The sequence below is a fragment of the Pelophylax lessonae genome, assembly GCF_965119305.1.
Source record: "Pelophylax lessonae genome assembly, chromosome: 1".
NCBI classification, from domain to species: Eukaryota; Metazoa; Chordata; class Amphibia; order Anura; family Ranidae; genus Pelophylax; species Pelophylax lessonae.
The window spans coordinates 67,347,832-67,371,601 of NC_138768.1; the positions used below are offsets into that span (position 1 = coordinate 67,347,832).

The 23,770-nt window shown below is 45.0% G+C and overlaps 1 protein-coding gene across 1 annotated transcript in view; it reads right to left on the bottom strand.

Annotated features, from left to right (window-relative positions):
- Positions 1–23,770, bottom strand: part of LMAN1 (lectin, mannose binding 1) — a 180,972-nt gene that overhangs the window by 21,519 nt on the left and 135,683 nt on the right. The window contains 1 exon segment of the mRNA XM_082275150.1: positions 13,723–13,810. Coding sequence (XP_082131276.1) covers positions 13,723–13,810 — 88 coding nt within the window.

The following is a 23,770-nucleotide window of genomic DNA, read 5'->3' on the forward strand; positions in this document are numbered from 1 at the left end:
GAAGGAAAAAAAAAAAAATACATAAAAGCCAAAAATAGTTGTCGTCTCAGTCATTATTTATGTTCTTCTACACTTCCTATGTACTTTTAATGTACTTTGTTTGTTTTTTCATTCTTTTGTGACCTGTTTCTCCTGCAGGTACTCGTCGGCTGCCACGACATTGATTTTATATATTCTGACACAAACAGCGTTTGCGCTCAGCATATATGGATACCTTTGCTGATAGCAGCTGTGGTGATTTCCTGATTTCAGCACTGCAGTTAAAATCCTATTTTGGTATACGTGGATAGTGCCGTGTATACCCATCATTAAATTCAGTGGGTGGTTGTTTGGGCGGTTAATGATGAGTAATACTACGCATTATTCCTGTGCTGATTTCTGATAGGTTCTCTTTTTTTCCGTTCAGCCCACAGGCTGCATGAAAAAAAAAAAAAACCTATATGCCAAACAAGGACCAGCAATGTACTGGTACGTTGCTGGACTTTGAGTGGTTATACCAGGATGATGCCTGCAGATTTAGGCATAATCTTGGTATTGTTTTTTACAGCCAGCGGTCGGCTTACATGTAAAAGCAATCCTAGCAGGTAATTGGCCGCTAGACTGCTTTTACATACAGTGGGAGGGGACATAAAGCCGCCTTACGCAGCCTTCCGTGGTTTTTCTCAGGCTCTCCTGTCCCACCGGTTAACCCGAGAGTGCAGCCAGTGGTTCAATTATCTAACCATAGAGCTGATTGGAGATGAGAATGGCTCCAATCATCTCTATGGCCTAAGATGCCGGAGGCTACGAGCAAGTCATGACTTCTGTTTCGCCAGAAATAAACAGCGCCATTGGGAGATTGGGAAAGTATTTTATCACACCAATTTTGGTGTGGTCAGATGCGTTAAGGTCAGAGGAGAGATCTAGAGTCTAAAAGACCCCAATTTTTTTTAAAAAGAGTACCTGTCACTACAGATTGCTATCATAGGGGAAATTTAAATTCACCGTGATAACAATAAAAATTATAAAAAAAAAAAAATGAAAGAAAAGGTGTCAAAATAACATAGAAAAGCAAATAAAAAAAAAAATCAAGCCCCCCTGTCCCCATGTGCTTGCGCGCAAATGCGCACACAAGCGTTGGTCTAGTGTCATATGTAAACTGCAATTGCACCATGCATGTGAGGTATCGCCGCGAACGCCAGGTCAAGGGCAATAATTCTTGCAGTAGACCTCCTCTGTAAGTCCAAAGTGGTAGCCTGTAAAGACTTTTAAAGGCTTTTAAAACCGTACGTAGTTTGTTGCCGCGGCACGGGCGTGCGCAATTTTTAAAGCATGTCATGTTAGGTGTCTATGTACTCGGCATAAGATCATCTTTTAAATTTTACCAAACAATTTGGAATTATATAGTGTATTTCTGCATTAAATATAAAAAAAGTGTTTTTTTTTACGCAAAAATTGCGTTTGGAAAATGTGTGCGCAAATACCGTGTGAAAAAAAAAATTGCAACATCCACCATTTTGTTCTGTAGGGCCTCTGCTTTAAAAAAATATATAATGTTTGGGGGTTCAAAGTAATTTTCTTGTAAAAAAAAAATATTTTTTCATGTAAACAAAAAGTCACAGAAAAGGCTTTGGTTTTCAAGTGGTTAGAAGAGTGGGTGATGTGTTGCTAAAATTGAGCATAAAATGCCAGGACTGTTCAAACACCCCCCAAATGACCCCTTTTTGGAAAGTAGACACCCAAAGCTATTTGCTGAGAGGCATATTGAGTCCATGGAGTATTTTACATTTTGCCCTAAGTTTCAGGAAAATGACAATTTGTTTTTTTTTTTTTTTTTTTTTTACACAAAGTTGTCAGTAAATGATATAATACTCACACCTTACTACCTATCACACGTTTGAAGGCCATGAAATGCCAAGATAGCACAAAACCCCCCCAAATGACCCCATTTTGCAAAGTAGACACTCCAAGCTATTAGCTGAGAGGCATGATGAGTCCATGGAATAGTTTATATTTTGCCACAAGTTTCGGGAAAATTATAATTTTTTTTTTTTTTTTGTTTTTTTACACAAAGTTGTCAGTAAATGATATAATGCTCACACATGCCATGGGTATATGTGAAATGACACCCCAAAATACATTCTGCTGCTTCTCCTGAGTACAGGGATACCCCATGTGTGAGACTTTTTGGCAGTCTAGCCGCGTACAGGACCCGGAAAACCACTCCCCACCTTCAGGCTTTCTAAGGGCGTAAATTGTTGATCTCACTCCTTACTACCTATCACACGTTTGAAGGCCATGAAATGCCAAGATAGCACAAAACCCCCCCCAAATGACCCCATTTTGCAAAGTAGACACTCCAAGCTATTAGCTGAGAGGCATGATGAGTCCATGGAATAGTTTATATTTTGCCACAAGTTTCGGGAAAATTATAATTTTTTTTTTTTTTTTGTTTTTTTACACAAAGTTGTCAGTAAATGATATAATGCTCACACATGCCATGGGTATATGTGAAATGACACCCCAAAATACATTCTGCCGCTTCTCCTGAGTACAGGGATACCCCATGTGTGAGACTTTTTGGCAGTCTATCCGCGTACAGGACCCCGAAAAACCAATAACCACCTTCAGGCTTTCTAAGGGCGTAAATTGTTGATCTCACTCCTTACTACCTATCACACTTTTGAAGGCCATGAAATGCCAAGATGGCACAAAACCCCCCCAAATGACCCCATTTTGCAAAGTAGACACTCCAATCTATTTGCTAAGAGGCATGGTGAGTATTTTGCATCTCTCATTGTTTTTGGAAAATTAAGAAAAAACAGGAAAATGCTTTTTTTTTTCCTCTTTTTTCAATTTCCAAAACTTTGTGACAAAAAGTGAGATCTGCAAAACACCCAACATGCCTCTCTACAAATAGCTTAGGGTGTCTACTTTCCGAAAAGGGGTCATTTGGGGGGGGGGGGGGGGGGGGTTGTGCTGTCTTGGCATTTCATGGCCTCCGAAACTGTGACAGGTAGTCAGGAGTGAAATCAACAATTTACGCCCTTGGAAAGCCTGAAAGTGGTGATTGATTTTCGGGGGCCTGTACTCGGCTAGACTGCAAAAAAGTCTCACACATGGGGTATCCCTGTACTCAGGAGAAGCAGCAGAATGTATTTTGGGGTGTCATTTCACATATACCCATGGCATGTGTGAGAAATATATCATTTAGTGACAACTTTGTGTAAAAAAATAAAAATAAAAATAATATATTTCCCGGAACTTGTGGCAAAATATAAAATATTCCATGGACTCACCATGCCTCTCAGCAAATAGCTTGGGGTGTCTACTTTGCAAAATGGGGTCATTTGGGGGGTTTTTGTGCTATCTTGGAAATTTCAGGGCCTCTGAAACTGTGATGGGTAGTGAGGAGTAAAATAAAAAATTTACGCCATTAGAAAACCTAAAGATGGGGATTGATTATCAGGGTCCCGTACACAGCTAGGCTCCCAAAAAGTCTCACACATGGGGTATCCCCATACTCAGGAGAAGTGGCAGAATGTATTTTGGGGTGTCATTCCACATATACCCATGTCATGTGTGAGAAATGTATCTTTTAGTGACAACTTTGTGTTAAAAAAATAAATAAATAAAATAAATTGGAATTTTCCCAAAACTTGTGGCAAAATATAAAATATTCCATGGACTCTTTGGAAAAAAAATAAAATAAAATATTCCATGGACTCACCATGCCTCTCAGCAAACAGCTTGGGGTGTCTACTTTCCAAAATGGGGTCATTTGGGGGGGTTTTGTGGTATCTTGACATTTCAGGGCCTCCTAAACCGTTATAGGTAGTGAGAAAATGCAATGAAAAATGTACGCCCTTTGAAATTCTGATGGTGGTGATTTGTTTTCGAGGTCCCGTACACAGCTAGGCTCCCAAAAAGTCTCACATATGTGGTATCCCTGTACTCAGGAGAAGCAGCAGAATATATTTTGGGGTGTAATTACACATATACCCATGGCATGTGTGAGCAATATATAATTTCAATGACAACTTTGTGTAAAAAAAAAAATTTTTTTTTTTAGTTATTTTTCAAACACCTGTGACAAAAAAATGAAATATTCAATGAGCTCAACATGCCTCTCACAACATTCCTTAGGATGTCTACTTTCCAAAAAGTGGTAATTTAGGGGGGTCTTGTACTGCCCTGCCATTTTAGCACTTCATGAAATGAGCTAGGCAGTCAGAAATTAAAGCTGTGTAAATTTCAGTATTTACACCATAGTTTGTAGATACTATAACCTTTGCGCAAACCAATAAAAATACGCTCATTGAATTTTTTTTTGTCAAAGACATGTAGCTTAATATATTTTGGCCAAAAAAAAATGACATAAATTGAGTATATTGGATATTTTTTAAAAGACAAAGTTGAAAATGTCATTTTTTTGCAAAATTTTCGCTCTTTTTTTTATTAATATCGCAAAAAATAAAAAGCGCAGAGGTGACCAAATACCACCAAAAGAAAGCTCTGTTTGTGGGAAAAAAAGGACGTAAATTTCGTTTGGGTACCACATTGCATGACCACACCATTGTCAGTTAAATTCGCACAGTGCCGAAGCACAAAAAGTGGCCTGGACGTAAGACAGCAAAATGCTCTAGTGGTAAAGTGGTTAAATGAACGAAATAAGGCACTCTGCCATAGGTGTGCGCAGCCTTTTGCATTAGGGTGTGCACCCCAAAGTTTCAATATACATGCATGTGTTTGCCTACATGTATATGGCCCCGGTACATTACTCTCCCTGCAGGCACAGTGAAATAGAAGTGCGTAGGCACTTCTCTTATGGCCAGGGCCGGTTTTAGATAAAGTGTGGCCCTGGGCAAACCTAAAAGTGGGGCCCCAAATTTTTTTATATTCTACCAAAAATATAGGCGCATTTAATCATTTAGCCAAATAAAACATGCAACTACATGAAAATATGCTTTAATTAAATAACATTAAATAGAATAAATAAGAAATCAAGTGAGCTTTGCACACCTTCACAAATCAGATCACCCTAATTCCTGCACTATCACACCTCAGACCACCCCAATTTCTGCACCTTCACACCTCAGACCACCCCAATTTCTGCACCTTCACACCTCAGATCACCCCAATTTCTGCACCTTCACACCTCAGACCACCCCAATTTCTGCACCTTCACACCTCAGGCCACCCCAATTTCTGCACCTTCACACCTCAGGCCACCCCAATTTCTGCACCTTCACACCTCAGACCACCCCAATTTCTGCACCTTCACACCTCAGACCACCCCAATTTCTGCACCTTCACACCTCAGACCACCCCAATTTCTGCACCTTCACACCTCAGACCACCCCAATTTCTGCACCTTCACACCTCAGGCCACCCCAATTCCTGCACCTTCACACCTCAGACCACCCCAATTTCTGCACCTTCACACCTCAGACCACCCCAATTCCTGCACCTTCACACCTCAGACCACCCCAATTTCTGCACCTTCACACCTCAGACCACCCCAATTCCTGCACCTTCACACCTCAGGTCACCCCAATTCCTGCACCTTCACACCTCAAAACAGCCCCTGGTAGGCTGGCACTGGCAGCAACAATTTTATTCAAATCAGGATTTCTTCTGCAAATAGGCTGGCATCAGAGTCAGACAATTACCAAAACCAATGTCATCATGACACATGATCAAAAAAATGAGGAAAAATAAGGATTTCTTCTGCAAATAGCCTGGCAGTGACATCATCAGATCAGACAAGGCACTGGCAGGCATTGTACTAGACTAGTACTATGCCTGGCTGCCAGTGCCAGGCCAGCCTATTTGCAAAAGAAATCCTGATTTGAATTAAATTGTTGCTGCCAGTGCCAGTATATTTGCAGAAGAAATCCTGATTTCTTTGAATAAAATTGTTGCTGCCAGTGCCAGCCCAGCCTATTTGCAAAATAAATCCCTAAGTAGAAGTCACTCCTCTCTCCAGTCCTCCACTTACCTTGGGTGTGCTGTGCGGTGTGGCTGCAGAGTGTTCCCGCTGGACATAGTACAGGAGATGGTCAGAGACTGCAAACATGATACAAGAGATGGTCAGAGACTACGGACCTGATACAAGAGATGGTCAGAGACTGAGGACATGATACAGGAGATGGTCAGAGACTGAGGACATGATACAGGAGATGGTCAGAGACTGAGGACATGATACAGGAGATGGTCAGAGACTGAGGACATGATACAGGAGATGGTCAGAGACTGAGGACATGATACAGGAGATGGTCAGAGACTGAAGACATGATACAGGAGATGGTCAGAGACTGAAGACATGATACAGGAGATGGTCAGAGACTGAGGACATGATACAGGAGATGGTCAGAGACTGAGGACATGATACAGGAGATGGTCAGAGACTGAGGACATGATACAGGAGATGGTCAGAGACTGAGGGCATGATACAGGAGATGGTCAGAGACTGAGGGCATGATACAGGAGATGGTCAGAGACCGAGGGCATGATACAGGAGATGGTCAGAGACCGAGGGCATGATACAGGAGATGGTCAGAGACTGAGGGCATGATACAGGAGATGGTCAGAGACTGAGGGCATGATACAGGAGATGGTCAGAGACCGAGGGCATGATACAGGAGATGGTCAGAGACCGAGGGCATGATACAGGAGATGGTCAGAGACCGAGGGCATGATACAGGAGATGGTCAGAGACCGAGGGCATGATACAGGAGATGGTCAGAGACCGAGGGCATGATACAGGAGATGGTCAGAGACCGAGGGCATGATACAGGAGATGGTCAGAGACCGAGGGCATGATACAGGAGATGGTCAGAGACTGAGGGCATGATACAGGAGATGGCCAGAGACTGAGGGCATGATACAGGAGAAGGCCAGAGACTGAGGGCATGATACAGGAGATGGTCAGAGACTGAGGGCATGATACAGGAGATGGTCAGAGACTGAGGGCATGATACAGGAGATGGTCAGAGACTGAGGGCATGATACAGGAGATGGTCAGAGACTGAGGGCATGATACAGGAGATGGTCAGAGACTGAGGGCATGATACAGGAGATGGTCAGAGACTGAGGGCATGATACAGGAGATGGTCAGAGACTGAGGGCATGATACAGGAGATGGTCAGAGACTGAGGGCATGATACAGGAGATGGTCAGAGACTGAGGGCATGATACAGGAGATGGTCAGAGACTGAGGGCATGATACAGGAGATGGTCAGAGACTGAGGACACGATACAGGAGATGGTCAGAGACTGAGGGCACGATACAGGAGATGGTCAGAGACTGAGGGCACGATACAGTAGATGGTCAGAGAGTGCAGACGTGATACAAGAGATGGTCAGAGACTGCAGACGTGATACAGTAGATGGTCAGAGAGTGCAGACGTGATACAGTAGATGGTCAGAGAGTGCAGACGTGATACAGTAGATGGTCAGAGACTGCAGACGTGATACAAGAACTGGTCAGAGACTGCAGACATAGTACAGGAGATGGTCAGAGACTGAGGGCATGATACAGGAGATGGTCAGAGACTGAGGGCATGATACAGGAGATGGTCAGAGACTGAGGGCATGATACAGGAGATGGTCAGAGACTGAGGACACGATACAGGAGATGGTCAGAGACTGAGGGCACGATACAGGAGATGGTCAGAGACTGAGGGCACGATACAGTAGATGGTCAGAGAGTGCAGACGTGATACAAGAGATGGTCAGAGACTGCAGACGTGATACAGTAGATGGTCAGAGAGTGCAGACGTGATACAGTAGATGGTCAGAGACTGCAGACGTGATACAAGAACTGGTCAGAGACTGCAGACATAGTACAGGAGATGGTCCAGAGACTGCGGATGTGATACAAGAGAAGGTCAGAGACTGCAGACATGATAGAATATAGAAGGACACTAGGGGGGCTGGAGAGCACAGGGAAAGCAGATAGCACTGGAGGAGCTGAAGGGCAAGGGGGGGGGGGAACTGGAGAGAATTAAGGGGGGGTTTGGAAAGCATTGCAGGGGGGTTGGAAGGCGCAGGGTGTGGATAGCACTGGGGGGGGGGGTTGGTGGGCAGGGAAAACCAGGGGGATGGAAAGCATGGGGGGGGGGGCTGGAAATCACTTAGGGGGGAGCCAGGGAGCACAGGGGGGTGGAGAGCACTGGGGGAGCCAGAGAGCATAGGGGGAGATGAAAAGCACTGTGGGGACTTGAAGAGCACGGGGGGGCTAAAGAGTACAGGGGGTTTAAGAGCACTGGGGAGGGGGGCTACGATCACTTGGGACGGGGGCTACGATCACTGGGGAGGGGGGCTACGATCACTGGGGACGGGGGCTACGATCACTGGGGAGGGGGGCTACGATCACTGGGGAGGGGGGCTACGATCACTGGGGACGGGGGCTACGATCACTGGGGACGGGGGCTACGATCACTGGGGAGGGGGGCTACGATCACTGGGGACGGGGGCTACGATCACTGGGGACGGGGGCTACGATCACTGGGGACGGGGGCTACGATCACTGGGGACGGGGGCTACGATCACTGGGGAGGGGGGCTACGATCACTGGGGAGGGGGGCTACGATCACTGGGGAGGGGGGCTACGATCACAACACTGGGGGGGGGCTAAGAACACGGGGGGGGCTAAGATCACTGTGGGGGGCAGTAAAAGAAGTTGAATAGGAGGGGGACGGGACAGCTCAGCTGCATATAGAGAAATTGATATTTCCATATCTCTCCTGCAGCCGCAGAATGCCTGCAGAAGGGAGGAGAAGAATCCATCCATCCAGCGGCATAAGGAGACATCAAATCCTCTCTATATGCAGCCGAGCCGCCCCACCCCCCTCCTATTCAGCACAGGCTGCAGTGGCAGTCACTTACCTTCTCTCCCCGCAGCCGCCCCCCCGCGAGCAGCCCGAAGTCGGGCTGAAGGAGCTCCCATCTACGGCGGCTTCAGTGATCATCGGCGGCCGCGCGGGAAGGAACACACAGACACACACTGACTACTTGACTTCCGGACCGGCTCCGCGGCCAATCAGCCTTCTGCTCAGGGGGGGGTGTGACCCACACCCCCCCTGAACAGAAGGCTGATTGGCCGCGGAGTCGGTGTAGCTGGCAAGTACACCGGGAATGTCTTCTAGTGTCTGTGAGTGAATCTGATGACTCTGAGCGCTGTCATCAGATTCTGCCCGGTCCGGCCCTGGCTGACAGTGACACGGGGCCCCTGGACATTCGGGGGCCCTGGGCATTTGCCCAGTTTGCCCCCCCCTAACGCCGGCCCTGCTTATGGCAGAGCAAGTCAGAGGGAGATCTTTCCCATCTCCTCACTGGCAAACAGAGCGATAATGCTAATGTGCCCTAGGTGATTAGGGTGTGCCCAGGCACACCCAGCACACCCTGTGCGCACGCCTATGCACTCTGGTCCTGGTGAACAAAAAGAAAAATCATGACAGCCAAAAAAAATGTAGTTTGTAACCATCAATATGCAGTAAATGAATAAAATATGACTGCAAATATTCACAATGATAAAGTGCAGCATTGTCATACTCAATTTGGAGCAATGTCCAGAAATGCAATGTTAATATATAGCAGTAAGAATTAAGGGTAATAAAGAATTTGTGGAACCGGATGTGCATGGGTCTTAAAGTGCAGGAGCACTTTATCTGGAGCAGCCTCCCAAACCTTTTTGTCATGGCTGACTTTCAGGCAGTTTTGAAACGTTACTGATGGCACCAATTCTTGCCCATCATGCCCTGTCTCCTGCACAATACTATTGGCTAGTGAAGCGGTCTATCATAATGATGGGCCAGTAGGAATACAAGCTCAGATTCTGCTTTATAGAAACACTTGCACAGTTAAGTATGTTTCTTGTCCTTCATACCTGCAGCAGTTTTCCCCAATTCCCCCAGTGAGTCTCTGTAATGTAATGCAATAATAAAGAAAAAAAAGAAATACATTTATGAAAAAAATCAAACCCTAAGTTGATCCTTTGAAAATTGGCCCACGGCGGATCACTTTTTACAGAGTGGAGAAAGTGCGTCTGATAGGCATTCAGGAGGCAACACCGTAAATTTTGTAATTTTTTTTTTTTGACAGCCGAACAAGCTTTTAGAATGGGAATACTGTGCCACAGCGGTGAGCCCATTGTTTGGTCCGCAGTTGTGGTGTTGGCCCCATTTAATTGAATGTGTTATATTTGTCAGCGGTACTGCCCATAAAATGCGACAAGGAGATCATTTTAAATGCAAAGGAAAGCATCGGAACCGTGGAATGCGTACACCCCCATTTGACTGCTTTACTGTGTAAGGGGGGGAATGGATGGGTGGGCAGTAAAAATATGCCTCAGCCTCCTATTTTTACCATCCCGCAGCTGAAAATGTAAACTAACTTCTACTTTGTACTTTAATGTTGCTTGGGCTGCTTTAGGGACAAATCAGTCTGTCCTCTGAGCTGCCAACTGCAGAAAGGACAGCTGCTTTCTGTGTAAGAGCAATGATCTCTCTGTACAGTAAACAGCGGTCCTCTGAAGCTGACTGTACAGGCAACAGGCTGATTTATTCCTAAAGTATGTTCATTTATGTTGAGACTTCAGTTGGGATTTAACCTCCCTGGCGGTCTGATTATGTCCAGATTTCTGTGCTAAAAGCGTTACATTGTTTTGCATTGAAATCGGTTGTTTTACATTTTAACCACTTTACCCCCAGCCCTATTTCGGACACTTTTTGTTCACAAGTTAAAACCAGTATTTTTTCCTAGAAAACTACTTAGAACCCCCAAACATTATATATATTTTTTTAGCAAAGACTCTGGAGAATAAAATGTCGGTCATTGCAAAATTTTTTGTCACGCGGTATTTGCGCAGCGGTCTTTAAAACGCCATTTTTTTGGAAAAAATTTGAAAAATCACATTTCACTAATTTAAAAAAATACTAAACAGTAAAGTTAGCCCATTTTTTTGTATATTGTGAAAGAACATGTCACGCCGAGTAAATAGATACCAAACATGTTACGGTTTAAAATTGCGCCCCCCCGTGGGATGGCGACAAACTACGGTCAATAGAGATCTCAATCTGCGACGCTTTAAATTTATTTAACGGTTACCAGTTTTGAGTTAGAGTGTAGCTCTTTTTTTTAAATTATTGCCCACGCTCTGGCGATTGCGGCGATACCTCACATGTGTGGTTTGAACAGCGATTTCATTTGCGGCTCGACTTGCGTATACGTTTTTTTTTGTGCGCGAGCTAACGGTGACGGGGGCGGCTAAATTTTTTTTTTGTTTTTTTTCCTATTTATTTTTTCTTTTTTTTTAACTTTATTACAGGTTTTTTTAAAAAAAAAAAATCTGATCACTTTTATTGCTGTCACAAGCAATGTAAACATCCCTTGTGACAGCAATATGTGTGACAGGTACACTTTATGGAGGGATCGAGGGTCTAAAAGACCCTAGACCCCTCCACTACACTTCCCTGTATGCAAAACGCCAAAAACGGCATTTTTGCATACAGCCGTTTTTTAAATCTGCCGCCTTTTGCGGCACGGTAACCCGGATGTGACGTCATGGACGCCGCCTCCGGGTTACGTCATCGGAGACCCGATCGATGCCGTTTCCGGCATTCATCGGGACTCCATCCAGCCGGCGGACGTGCCGGCTGGGTGCTCGGGGCTCCCGGTGGGACGGGAGCCCCGAGCAAAGCCGCGGAAGGCGGCGGGAGGGGGGGGGGACGTCCCCTCCCGCCCCCCCGGGTAACGATCGAGCGGCTCCCGAGCCGCATCGATCGTTACCGACGGAAAGCCGACCGCCGGCTTCAAACAACGGTACCGGGATGATGCCTCTAGCTAGAGGCATCATCCCGGTATAACCACTCAAAGTCAGCCGACGTAGATCTACGTGGCTGGTCGTTAAGTGGTTAAAACTCACCTTCCCCTGTGATCCCCCGCTGTCCTCCCCCGCCGTCCTCCCGCCGTCCTCCCGCCGTCCTTCCGCTGTGTGCTCGGCCAATGCCGGCACCTGTCTTCCGGTTCCCTTCCCTGTGAGCGTTGTGACGCAGGGGGGAGGAACCGGCGGCAAATTCAAAATTGTAAATACACTAAATGAGATGATACAAAGCTGTGATCCTAACAGATTACACTGTATCATGCCATCTCACCACAGGATTTCACCTGGTGACTTTTCCAGTGCCCTGCCTGTGCTTTTCCAGTGCTTTGTGCCTGGAAAATAGAACGGCCACGGTGTCCAAAAAGCGTTCCTTTTGCGCAAAAGCAATTTTAGAAAAACTGGAAAACAGCGACAGCAAAACGGAGTTACTTGGTGAACTGAGCGATAGCGATTTGTGGGAAAATTCATCCCCAGGTACGGAAAGTGACGTCAGCGATGATTCTGATGCTTTTCTGGCACATCGCTCCATTGGAAATTCTGAAGAATCATTTGATATCCTTCCCAAATTCCACAAGCGATGTGCCAGAAAGAGACATCAGAATCGTCGCTGTCGTCACTTTCTGTACCGGATGACAAATTTTCCCACAAATCGCTATCGGCAGTGCACAGAGCAGGGAGAGAGTGTGAGGACGCCAGGGAGGATGGCCGGGGAATCGCAGGGAAGGTGAGTAACATTCTAGGGTAATCCCGAGTGTGGCTTGGGGTTACCGCTTTTGGTACTGAAAGTTAACCCCGAGCCACACTCGGGAATACCGTCAGGAACGTTAAAAATAGAACTAAAGACAAAACTTTTTTTTTTATTTTGGCTAAAGTAAGGGGGGATAATAACCCCTGTCAGGTTTTGTTTGTCACCTGTGTCCCCATTGGGAAGATTTCCCTTCACTTCCTTTCCTATAGCCAAACAGGAACTGAGAGTAAATCCCTGAAAAGTGAGGAAATCCCTGGTTGTCACCAGAACTGGAAGATTTCCCCTCCATTACTGTTCTGGGGACAACCCAAAATTTGGGATTTTCTTTAACTCTCTGTGATAGCGGGGGCACAGACAGCAATAAAAACCTGACAGGTCTTCTAATCCCTCTCCAATGAATCCAAAAGTAAAAAAAAAAAAGTTTTCCTTTAGTTATACTTAAAGCGGAGTTCCGGCCTCGGGGGTGAAATTTAGATAAAAATACCCCTGGGACAGTCAGGGCTAGTACATTTCATAATGGATAGCCTCTGAACTGTCCCGGGTTGCACTTACCTGTAAGAAGAAATACTTACCTTGAAAAGTTCTTCTCCAGCGCTGCCATCTCAGGTGTGGGCAGCTGAAGCCAGCGCGTCCTCTTCTGCGTCCTCTTCTCCCAGAATGCCCTGCACCGGCCCCGCTCGTCACTTACGGTGCGGGCGCGTCATCCCTGCACAGCTTCTGGGCATGCCCAGAAGCTGTTTAGCAGGGAATGCCGCGCCTGCCCCAGAAGTGACGAGCGGGGCAGGTGCAGGCGCATTGATTCCTGGGAGCGATGACGTTCAGCTCTCAGGAATCAATGCAAGCAGGAAGCGGCCGCCGAGGGAGGAAGTGGAAGAAAGGGGAGTATATTTTTCTTCAATAACAAGGTAAGAAAACAAAAAAAAAAATCGTGATTAATCATTTCATTTTCTGGTGACACTCAGCAAGTGGATTTTGAGGCCGGAACTCCGCTTTAAATGTGTCCACTATACAGCTGGAGTCCAGAACGGTCTTGTAAGCCACAACAAGTACATATAGTAAAGAGAAGAACATTTCCCAATGCTGTACAGTGAAGCTTTATATTTCTTACTTGTGGCAGTCTGTACTTCTCTCTCAGGTGTACACGCAGGGTGGCCCTTTCTGCTTTCTTCTGGATAAACGTGGCATCTCTTTCCATCCTGCCAATCAAAATAAAGTATGACCCATTAGTCAACATAACCAAAATCTTTGTTCACACTAGCAACTTGATCCGATTTTCTGTGCGATTTTGTAGTGCATTTTTGATGTGTTTTTCATGCTTCATGTGTTTTTTTTTTTTTTTTAAAGGAGACTGGATTTTATACACAAAACTGCACTAAATACACATGCATATGCATTTTCGGTGCGCTTCCTTTAAAGTCTATAGTCTATGGGGCCAAAATCGTGCTGCAACTGCACAAAGTAGCACGTCTGGGCTATGCTGCATTGATATTAACAGGCACCATTGAAATGAATGTGATTTCCATTATTGTGCAATTCTGTGCAATTGAATTCACATCTGAAATCTCATTAGCGTGAACCAGGCCTCAAAGTGTTACTACTGTGTATTATGTGATCTATCACTAGCATTACAACAGTAGTTTTTGTTTTTCTGAGTCTCCCCTGTAAGTTTTGTTACCTGTTGATCCTGCCAGTACATTATTTTTCCACTTTTACAGAAAAAGTTGAGATTTGCATGCTACCTCTTTAGAAAAAAAAAAAAAAGATACATTTTTGATATAGAAACTGCAATACATTTTAAACATAATAAATTCCTTAAAAATGAAACATAGAATGTGTCGGCAGATAAGAACCATTTGGCCCATCTAGTCTGCCCAATATATCTGAATCCTATGAATAGTCCCTGGCCCTATCTTATATGAAGGATAGCCTTATGCCTATCCCATGCATGCTTAAACTCCTTCACTGTATTTGCAGCTACCACTTCTGCAGGAAGGTTATTCCATGCATCCACTACTCTCTCAGTAAAGTAATACTTCCTCATATTACTTTTAAACCTTTGCCCCTCTAATTTAAAACTGTGTCCTCTTGTGGTAGTTTTTCTTCTTTTAAATATGCTCTCCTCCTTTACCGAGTTGATTCCCTTTATGTATTTAAAAGTTTCTATCATATCCCCTCTGACTCTTCTTTCTTCCAAGCTATACATGTTAAGGTCCTTTAACCTTTCCTGGTAAGTTTTTTCCTGCAATCCATGTACTAGTTTAGTAGCTCTTCTCTGAACTCTCTCTAGAGTATCTATATCCTTCTGGAGATATGGCCTCCAGTACTGCGCACAATACTCCAAGTGAGGTCTCACCAGTGTTCTGTACAGCGGCATAAGCACTTCTCTCTTTCTACTGCTTATACCTCTCCCTATGCATCCAAGCATTCTGCTGGCATTTCGTGCTGCTCTATTACATTGTCTGCCCACCTTTAAGTCTTCTGAAATAATTACTCCTAAATCCCTTTCCTCAGATACTGAGGTTAGGACTGTGTCAAATATTCTATATTCTGCCCTTGGGTTTTTAAGCCCCAGGTGCATTATCTTGCACTTATCCACATTAAATTTCAGTTGCCAGAGTTCTGACCATTCTTCTAGTTTTCCTAAATCCTTTTCCATTTGGCGTTTCCCTCCAGGAACATCAACCCTGTTACATATCTTTGTGTCATCAGCAAAAAGACAAACCTTACCATCGAGGCCTTTTGCAATATCACTTATGAAGATATTAAACAAAATTGGTCCCAGTACAGATCCCTGAGGTACCCCACTGGTAACATGACCTTGTTCTGAATGTTCTCCATTGACTACAACCCTCTGTTGTCTGTCACTCAGCCACTGCCTAATCCACTCAACAATATGGGAGTCCATGCTCAATGACTGCAGTTTATTGATAAGTCTTCTATGTGGGACAGTGTCAAAGGCCTTACTAAAATCTAGATATGCAATGTCTACTGCTCCTCCACCGTCTATTATTTTAGTCACCCAGTCAAAAAAATCTATAAGATTTGTTTGACATGATCTCCCTGAAGTAAATCCATGTTGTTTTTCATCTTGCAATCCATGGGATTTAAGATGTTCCACAATCCTATCCTTTAATAGGGGTTCCATTAATTTGCCTACTATTGATGTCAGACTCACTGGTCTATAGTTGCTCGATTCCTCCCTACTACCTTTCTTGTGAATGGGCACGACATTTGCCAATTTCCAATCTTCCGGGATGACTCCTGTTACTAATGATTGGTTAAATAAATCTGTTAATGGTTTTGCCAGCTCACCACTAAGCTCTTTTAATAATTTTGGGTGTATCTCATGAGGACCCTGTGACTTATTTGTCTTCACTTTAGACAGCAATCTTAGAACGTCTTCCTCTGTAAAGACACATGCATCAAACGATTCATTAGTCATCCTTTCAAGTGGAGGTCCTTCTCCTTCTTTTTCTTCTGTAAAAACTGAACAGAAGTATTCATTAAGGCAGTCGGCTAGCCCTTTATTCTCTTCTACATACCTTCCGTCCTTTGTTTTTAATTTAGTTATTCCTTGTTTTAATTTCCTTTTTTCATTTATATATCTGAAGAATGTCTTATCCCCCTTTTTCATAGACTGAGCTAGGTTTTCTTCTGCCTGCGCTTTAGAAGTTCTTATAACTTGCTTGGCCTTTTTCTGCCTAATCTTGTAGATTTCCTTATCTTCATTGCTCTGGGTTTTTTTATAATTACAAAATGCTAGCTTTTTATTTTTAATGATTTGGGCCACTTCTGCTGAGTACCACAGTGGTCTCTTCCTTTTTTTGCTTTTACTGACAAGTCTAATGCAATGAATTTATGAAAAGTTATAGATAAAATACAATAAAAGTTATAAATAAGCTTGCTTACTGTACCAGTATATCCTTAACTTAAAGATAACCCCTGATGATTTACCTAAAGGAACCATAAATGTATTACTATAATCAGGGTTTTTTTTTTCTCAGAGAATAGGTGCAGGAAATCCTCCCTTCCGAGTCACTCTTATTCTCCGCCCCCTACCACTGTTCCTTGGTTCCACCCTTTACCCGCTTCCCATTACCACCCCTTTTAGAGAATACAGAACCATGTATCATTTTGTGGTGCTAAGTAATTTGTAGGGAATTTGTTATTGAAAACTAACAAGAAAAACATTAAAATAGATCTAGCAACAATGGACTCCCCAGTGACAGTAGATCCACCCCTGCAACAACAGACTCCCAGCAGCCAGCATCAATAGACCCTCCAGCAGCCAGCATCAATAGACCCCTTCATCAACAGTAGATTCCCCCAAGCAACAAAGGATCCACCCCAAGCAACAACAGATTCCCAGCAGCCAGCTTTAATAGACCCTCTAAGAGCCAGGAACATTAGACCCATTCTTTAACAGTAGATCCCCCAGCAACAAAGGATCCAACACCAGCAACAACAGACTTCCCCAGCAACAATAGACCCTGCTGAAAAAAATAGATCCCCTCCAGCAACAATAGACCCTCCAGCAGCCAGCAACAATAGACCCCTTCCTCAACAGTACATCGCTCCTAGCAACAATTGACACTCCAGTAACAATACTGCAGAACCCCCACAAGCAACAGAAGACCTCCTCCGCAACAATAGAACCCCCCTTCTAAAAAAAAGATCCCCTCCAGCAACAATAGATTTCCCAGCAGCTAGCATCAATAGACTCTCCAGCACACCTCAGCACCCCTTGCCATTACATACATTAAGTTCTAGAGGTGCCAGAACTGCATTCCCCCCACGTTCCTGTTGAAAAAAAGCTCTGACTAATTATACCCAACCTTTATCTTAGACCAGCCTTTTTTTTCCAAACTTTTTAACATGGGGGAGCCTTTGAAAAAACTTTCCGTATTCAGGGAATTCCTGCTAATAATTACTATATCTGCAGCTCACAGTACACTGGTGTGATGGTTACTAGGGAGAATGCTTCCTTTTGGGGTCATTGAGAAGAATCCACCCTTACAGAAAGCTATAAAGATAATCGCTCGAGGAACCCCTAGAAACCCGTGGAGGAACCCGGGCTGAGAATGACTGTCCTAAACCCTAAATCCAATATACACTATATTGTCAAAAGTATTGGGACGCCTGCCTTTACACACATGAACATTAATGGCATCCCATTCTTAGTCCGTTGGGTTCAATATTGGGTTGGTCCACCCTTTGCAGCTATAACAGCTTTAACTCTTCTGGGAAGGCTGTCCACAAGGTTTAGCAGTGTGTCTATGGAAATGTTTGACCATTCTTACAGAAGCACCTTTTGTGAGGTCAGGCACTGATTTTGGACGAGAAGTCCTGGCTCGCAGTCTCCAATCTAATTCATCTCAAAGGTGTTCTATCGGGTTGAGGCCAGGACTGTGCAGGCCAGTCAAGTTCCTCCACCCCAAACTCGCTTATTCTTTATGGACCTTGCTTTGTTCACTGGTGTGCAGTCATGTTGGAACGGGAAGAGGCCATCCCCAAACTGTTCCCACAAAGTTGGGAGCATAAAATTGTCCAAAAAGTCTTGGTATGCTGACGCCTTAAATGTTCCCTTCACTGGAACTAAGGGGCCAAGCCCAACCCATGAAAACAATCCCACACCATAATACCCCCTAAACCAAATGATTTGGACCAGTGCACAAAGCAAGGTCATGCAAAATACAATAGTAAGCATCAAGTGAGTAAAGGGGGGGGGGGGGGGATGAACCAAATAGACATGTGCAGAATGGAAAAATTTGTTTTGTTTCAGATAGATTTGTTATTACTAACTTTGTTTCCTTGATTCGTTTTGGAATTCGATTTGTTTAGTTTTGTTTAATTTCATTTTGTTTACTCATTTTCTAATGAATTCCAAATCTTTGGATCGATTCAAATTCAAAACGGGTGAAGAATCATCAAATTCAAATTCTGTGTGAAAAATAGCTGGTTGTTAAGGAGCAGGCTGGCCACCACGTCCTTAAAAACTGATTACTCATCAGCTGTCAGCGGGCTTCCCCACTGACAGCTGAAATAAACAAAAGAATGCCGGCAATGAAAAATAAAAAAAAAAAAAAAAAATGGTGCTCGTATCCCACCAAAATCCATACCAGATCCATATATGAGCATGCAGCCTAGCAGGCCAGGAAAGGGCCTCCTCATAAACCATACCAGACCACATGCCCTCAACATGGGGGGGGGGGGGGGCGCAAAACACCTTGTCACCCTGGCCGGTGGTTTTAGGGGTCTGCAGGTGACGGCTTATCAGAATCTGGAAGCCTCCTTTAACACGGGGGCCGCCAGATCCCGCCCCCCCCCATGTGAATGACTACCCCTACCCATTCACCAAAAAAGTGTAAAAAGTGTATAAAGACACAAGTTTTTGACAATTCCTTTATTAAAAAATAAAAAACGATTTCCCCCAATGTAGATGATTCTTCAATCACGGCACCTGCCGCACCACCGGACCCAAATTTTTTAAAAAAATCCGGCCTCATCGAAGGCTCCTGCCGACTGCCTGCTCTGTCGTCTGACATTTCTTAAATACCTAAGGGGCGGATTCATCCAATGACGTCAGCGGATGACCCCTTAGCTATTTAGCAAATGTCTAACGGAGGAGCAGGCAGACGCCATGAGCCTTCAATAAGGCCAGAGGCGTGTCGGGCGTCGTGATTGCGGATGGACCTTCAGCAGAAAACATTGATTTTTATTTATTTAATACAGGTATTGTCAAAAACATGTGTTGTGTCTTTATTCCCTTTTTACACTTTTTTAGTGAATGGGGGAATTTTAGTGAATCTGGGGACCCCCTTGTTAAAGTATCTGGATCTCCTAATGAAATAGTAGCAAATTTCATTGAAATTAGTTTAATTTAGTTTCGTTTTCTAACAAATTCCAAATTTTCAAAACTATTCGAATTTGGATCAGTCTAAAATTCTGTGTGAAGAATAGCTAATTGTTAAGGCGCGGGCCAGGAAGCCGGCCACCGCGTACTTAACAACCGATGACTCATCAGCTGTCAGCAGGCTTCCCCGCTGACAGCTTAAATGTAAACAAAAGAATGCCGGCAATAGAAAATCCAGAAAAAAACTGTGTTTCCTCCCCAATCTATACCAAGCCCTTCGGGTCTGTTATAGATTTTAAGGGGAACCCACGCCAAAATTTAAAGTAAAAAAATGGCATGGGGTTCACCCTCAAAATCCATACCAGACCCTTATCCAAGCATGGCAGGCCAGGAAAGGGGGGAGGAGCAAGCGCCTCCTCCATACCAGGCCGCATGTCCTCAACATAGGGGGGATACTTTGGGGCAGCAGCATCTCTCCTCTGGCCTCCAATGCAGCCGAACAGACACAGATTGGCATGATCAGCTGCTTTCCTGTCCGCTAAGAAAGAGGCAGGACCGGAAGTGATGTCATACTCATCGCTTCCTGTTTCGGAACATCAATTCCTCTCTCTCCCTGTTCCGTGTAGCCGATACTGCTCCATTGCTCCCCGGCTCTGTGATCGGACAATAGAGCCCGGGAGAGGAGGCGGGGGTGGGACCCCTTCCACCACCCGCAGAAGTCATGAAGTGGCTTTTTAGTCACTGGAATCACTTCTGCTACAAAGTGAATCGCTGGTGGAAAAAAATTCAATACCTGGTTGATGCCTGTAGGTGCAGGCACCGTCCTGGTATAAATTACTGCAACCCGAGGACCTCCATGAATGTCCTATGGGCGGCAAGTAGTTAAAATAACGGGAGGAGATCACAATGGGTAAAGCTTGAAAAAGGTAGAACAATTTCGTTAGGATGCTCATTTTTATGATATTGCAACATCCGAACCTAGAATGTCTCCAGTAAGGTACGCGTTTTACTCAGAAGTGGAGGAAAGTTACATTTAAAAGCACTGGATAGTTGGGAGGGGACATATAGTATGTGCCGAGATATTTCAGATCCGAGTTCGTCCATTTGAACCTGAAAACAAGTTGCAAAGTTTGAAGAAGGGGTTGTGGTACCATCACTCCTATCGCCTCTAAGTTGCAAAAATTGATCTTATGATTAGACAGTGCCCCATAAATGTCGAATCCATGGAGGAGGTTAGAAAGAGACACCGAGGGGTCGGTCAAGGAGAAGAGCATGTCCTCGGGGTACGCCTATACTTTATGCTGAGCTGCCCCAATGCTAAGACCTGTGATGTCGGGGTTCAAGTGAATCTTGCATAAGAAAAGTTTAAGTGTATGGGAAAAAAGGAGGGGAGACAAGTGGCACCCCTGCCTTGTCCATTGGTAATGGGGAAAGGTTCGGAGAGAACCCCGTTGCCTTGACCTGTGCTGTCAGCATGGAGTATACCTTGGATATCCAATTAAGCATGGTATCACCGAGTCCAATATAACGTAGAACCGAGAATATAAACTGCCAGTCTGGTTGGCCACACAGATCAGGTTCAGGACCTTAACAGTATTATCTCATGCTTCGCGGGTCAGGATCAATCCGACTTGATCTAAATGGATCAATTGTGGTAAGTGCTGTTGGAGGCAGGAGTCTAATATTTTGGCAAACAGCTTAAAGTTATTGTAAAGTCTTGTTTTTTTTTTTTTCTATTAAAATAGCAAACATGTTATAATTACCCCCTCTGTGCAGTGGATTTGCACAGAGCAGCCCAGAGCCTCCACTTCTAGGGTCCCTCTTCGGTGCTCCTGGCCCCTCCCTCCTGTTAAGTGCCCCCATAGCAAGCCGCTTGCTGTGGGGGCACTTAACAGAAGGGCGGGGCCAGGAGCACCAAAGAGGGACCCGAGCCAAGCCACAGCTCCCTGTGTCCATTTAGACATGGAGCCGTGGTTCAGCCCCACCCCCTCTCTCTCCTAAATGGGTAACTGACTTAGATTAAAAGCAGTGGCAGTCAATGGCACTGCTGCTGTGTCTCAGCCAATCAGGAGGGAGAGTCCCAGGCGGTCAAGGAACTCGTTGACATCACTGGATTGAGATGGGGCTCAGGTAAGTATTAGGGGGGCTACTGCACACCAAAAGTTTTTTTTATTTTAATGCATAGAATGCATTAAAAAGACAAGAACTTACTGCTCAAGGTGGTGTGATTGCCTGATGACTCACACTGGTGCGTGCCCCGACACGCCTCCGTGAAAACTTTGATAAAAGAAAAGGAATTGGCAGCACTCCAGGTTGAGTCAAAATCCAGATTTATTGACTGGACATCATTACCAAATGATGAATAATGATTAACCACACAGTCAGTGTGTGAAACGCGTCTACCTTGTCACGATTGTCATATTTGGATGTCCAGTCAATAAATCTAGAATGCATTAAGATAAAAAAACCTTCTGACTTTACAACTCCTTTAACCACTTCCCGCCCACCCTATAGGCGATTGATTGCGGGAAAGTGGTTGCATTATCCTGACCGGATGTCATATGACGGCGGCAGGATAATGCGCGTAGATCGGCGATCGATGATGCGGCTTGTCACTCTGACACACCGCATCTCCGATCTCGATAAAGAGCCTACTGACGTAGGCTCTTTACCATGTGACCAGCTGTGTCCAATCACAGCTGGTCACATAGTACACAGGAATAGCTGATGATCAGATTTCCTTAGTTCGTGCCTGACAGGCACGAGTAGAGGAGAGCCAATCTGCAGCTCTCCTGACGGGGTGGGGGGTCTGCACTGGTAATCAGATCATTGATTACCAGTGCAGACCCTCGGGGGGGGGAGGGGTTGCCACTAGAACCACCAGGGATGCCCACCCATGACCCCAGGGATGCCCACCATGGCCACCAGGGATGGCAATCAGGGCTCAGGGAGCCTGCCAGTGCCCTCCCCATCAGTGATGCCCACCAGTGCCCATCATTGCCATCTATCAGTGCCTCCCACCAGTGCCCATTATTGCCCACCCGTGCCGCCTATCAGTGCCCATCAGTGCCGCCCTTCAGTGCCGATCAGTGCCGCCTATCAGTGCCACCTATCAGTGCCGCCTATCATTACCCAGCAGTGCTGCCTATCAGTGCCCACCAATGCTGCATATCAGTGCTACCTATCAGTGCCACATATCAGTGCCCATCAGTGCTGCCTATCAGTGCCGCATATTAGTGCCACCCCATCAGTGCCTTCTAATCAGTGCCTGTCAGTGTAACCTCATCAGTGCTCATCGGTGCAGGAAAAAACTTATCTATTTACAAAATTGTATAACATACACAAAAAACATTTTTTTTTCAAACTTTTCGGTCTTTTTTTTATTTGTTTAGCAAAAAAGAAAAAACCTTGTGGTGATCAAATACCACCAAAATAAAGCTCTATTTGTGGGGAACAAAATGACATAAATTTGGTTTAGGTACAGTGTTGCATGACCGCGTAATTATCATTCAAAATGCAACAGCGCTGAAAGCTGAAAATTGGCCTGGGGGTGAAAGTGCCCGGTATTGAAGTGGTTAAGATCAATATTTAACAGGGAGATTGGCCTGTAAATACCACAAGATGTTAAGCCCCGGTTCACACTAGGGCGACCTGTGAGGCGACCTGGTCGCCTCACAGGTCGCCTCCCATAGGGAAGCTGCGGACCCGTTCTAATAGGAGCGACACAAGTCGCTCCGACCTAGAAAAAGGGTCCGGAGCTTCTTTGGGGCGACCAGGAGGCGACCGCCATAGACTTCAATGTTATGAAGTCCGTGGCGGCCGCTCCGAGGTCGCGGCGCGCTGCTCGTACCGCAATCTCGGAGGTCGCCCCGGGAAGTAGCGTCGCGGTAGTGTGAACCGGCGCTAAATCTTTGCCTTCTTTAGGGATGAATGAAATATGAGTTTTTAAGGTTTCTGGGAGAAGGGATGCCTCTGACATCAGTGTATTAAACATTTTACCCATATAAGGATCGGGGGAGGGCAGGAGAAGATATTAGTATTGTAATGTAAAGCAGTTAGATGCGGGGAATTTGCCCATTTTAGTTATACTCACTGCCTGTTGGAGTTCCTCCAGCGAAATGGGGCTTTCCAGGTCTTCCCGTAAAGTAGAGAGACATAATTTAGGTAAATGGGAGGAAGCGAGGTATTCATTCATAAATATCCCCTAGTTTGTAGACGCAATAACTTTTGCACAAACCAATCAATATACACTTATTGGGATTTTTTTTTACCAAAAATATGTAGCAAAATACATATTGGCCTA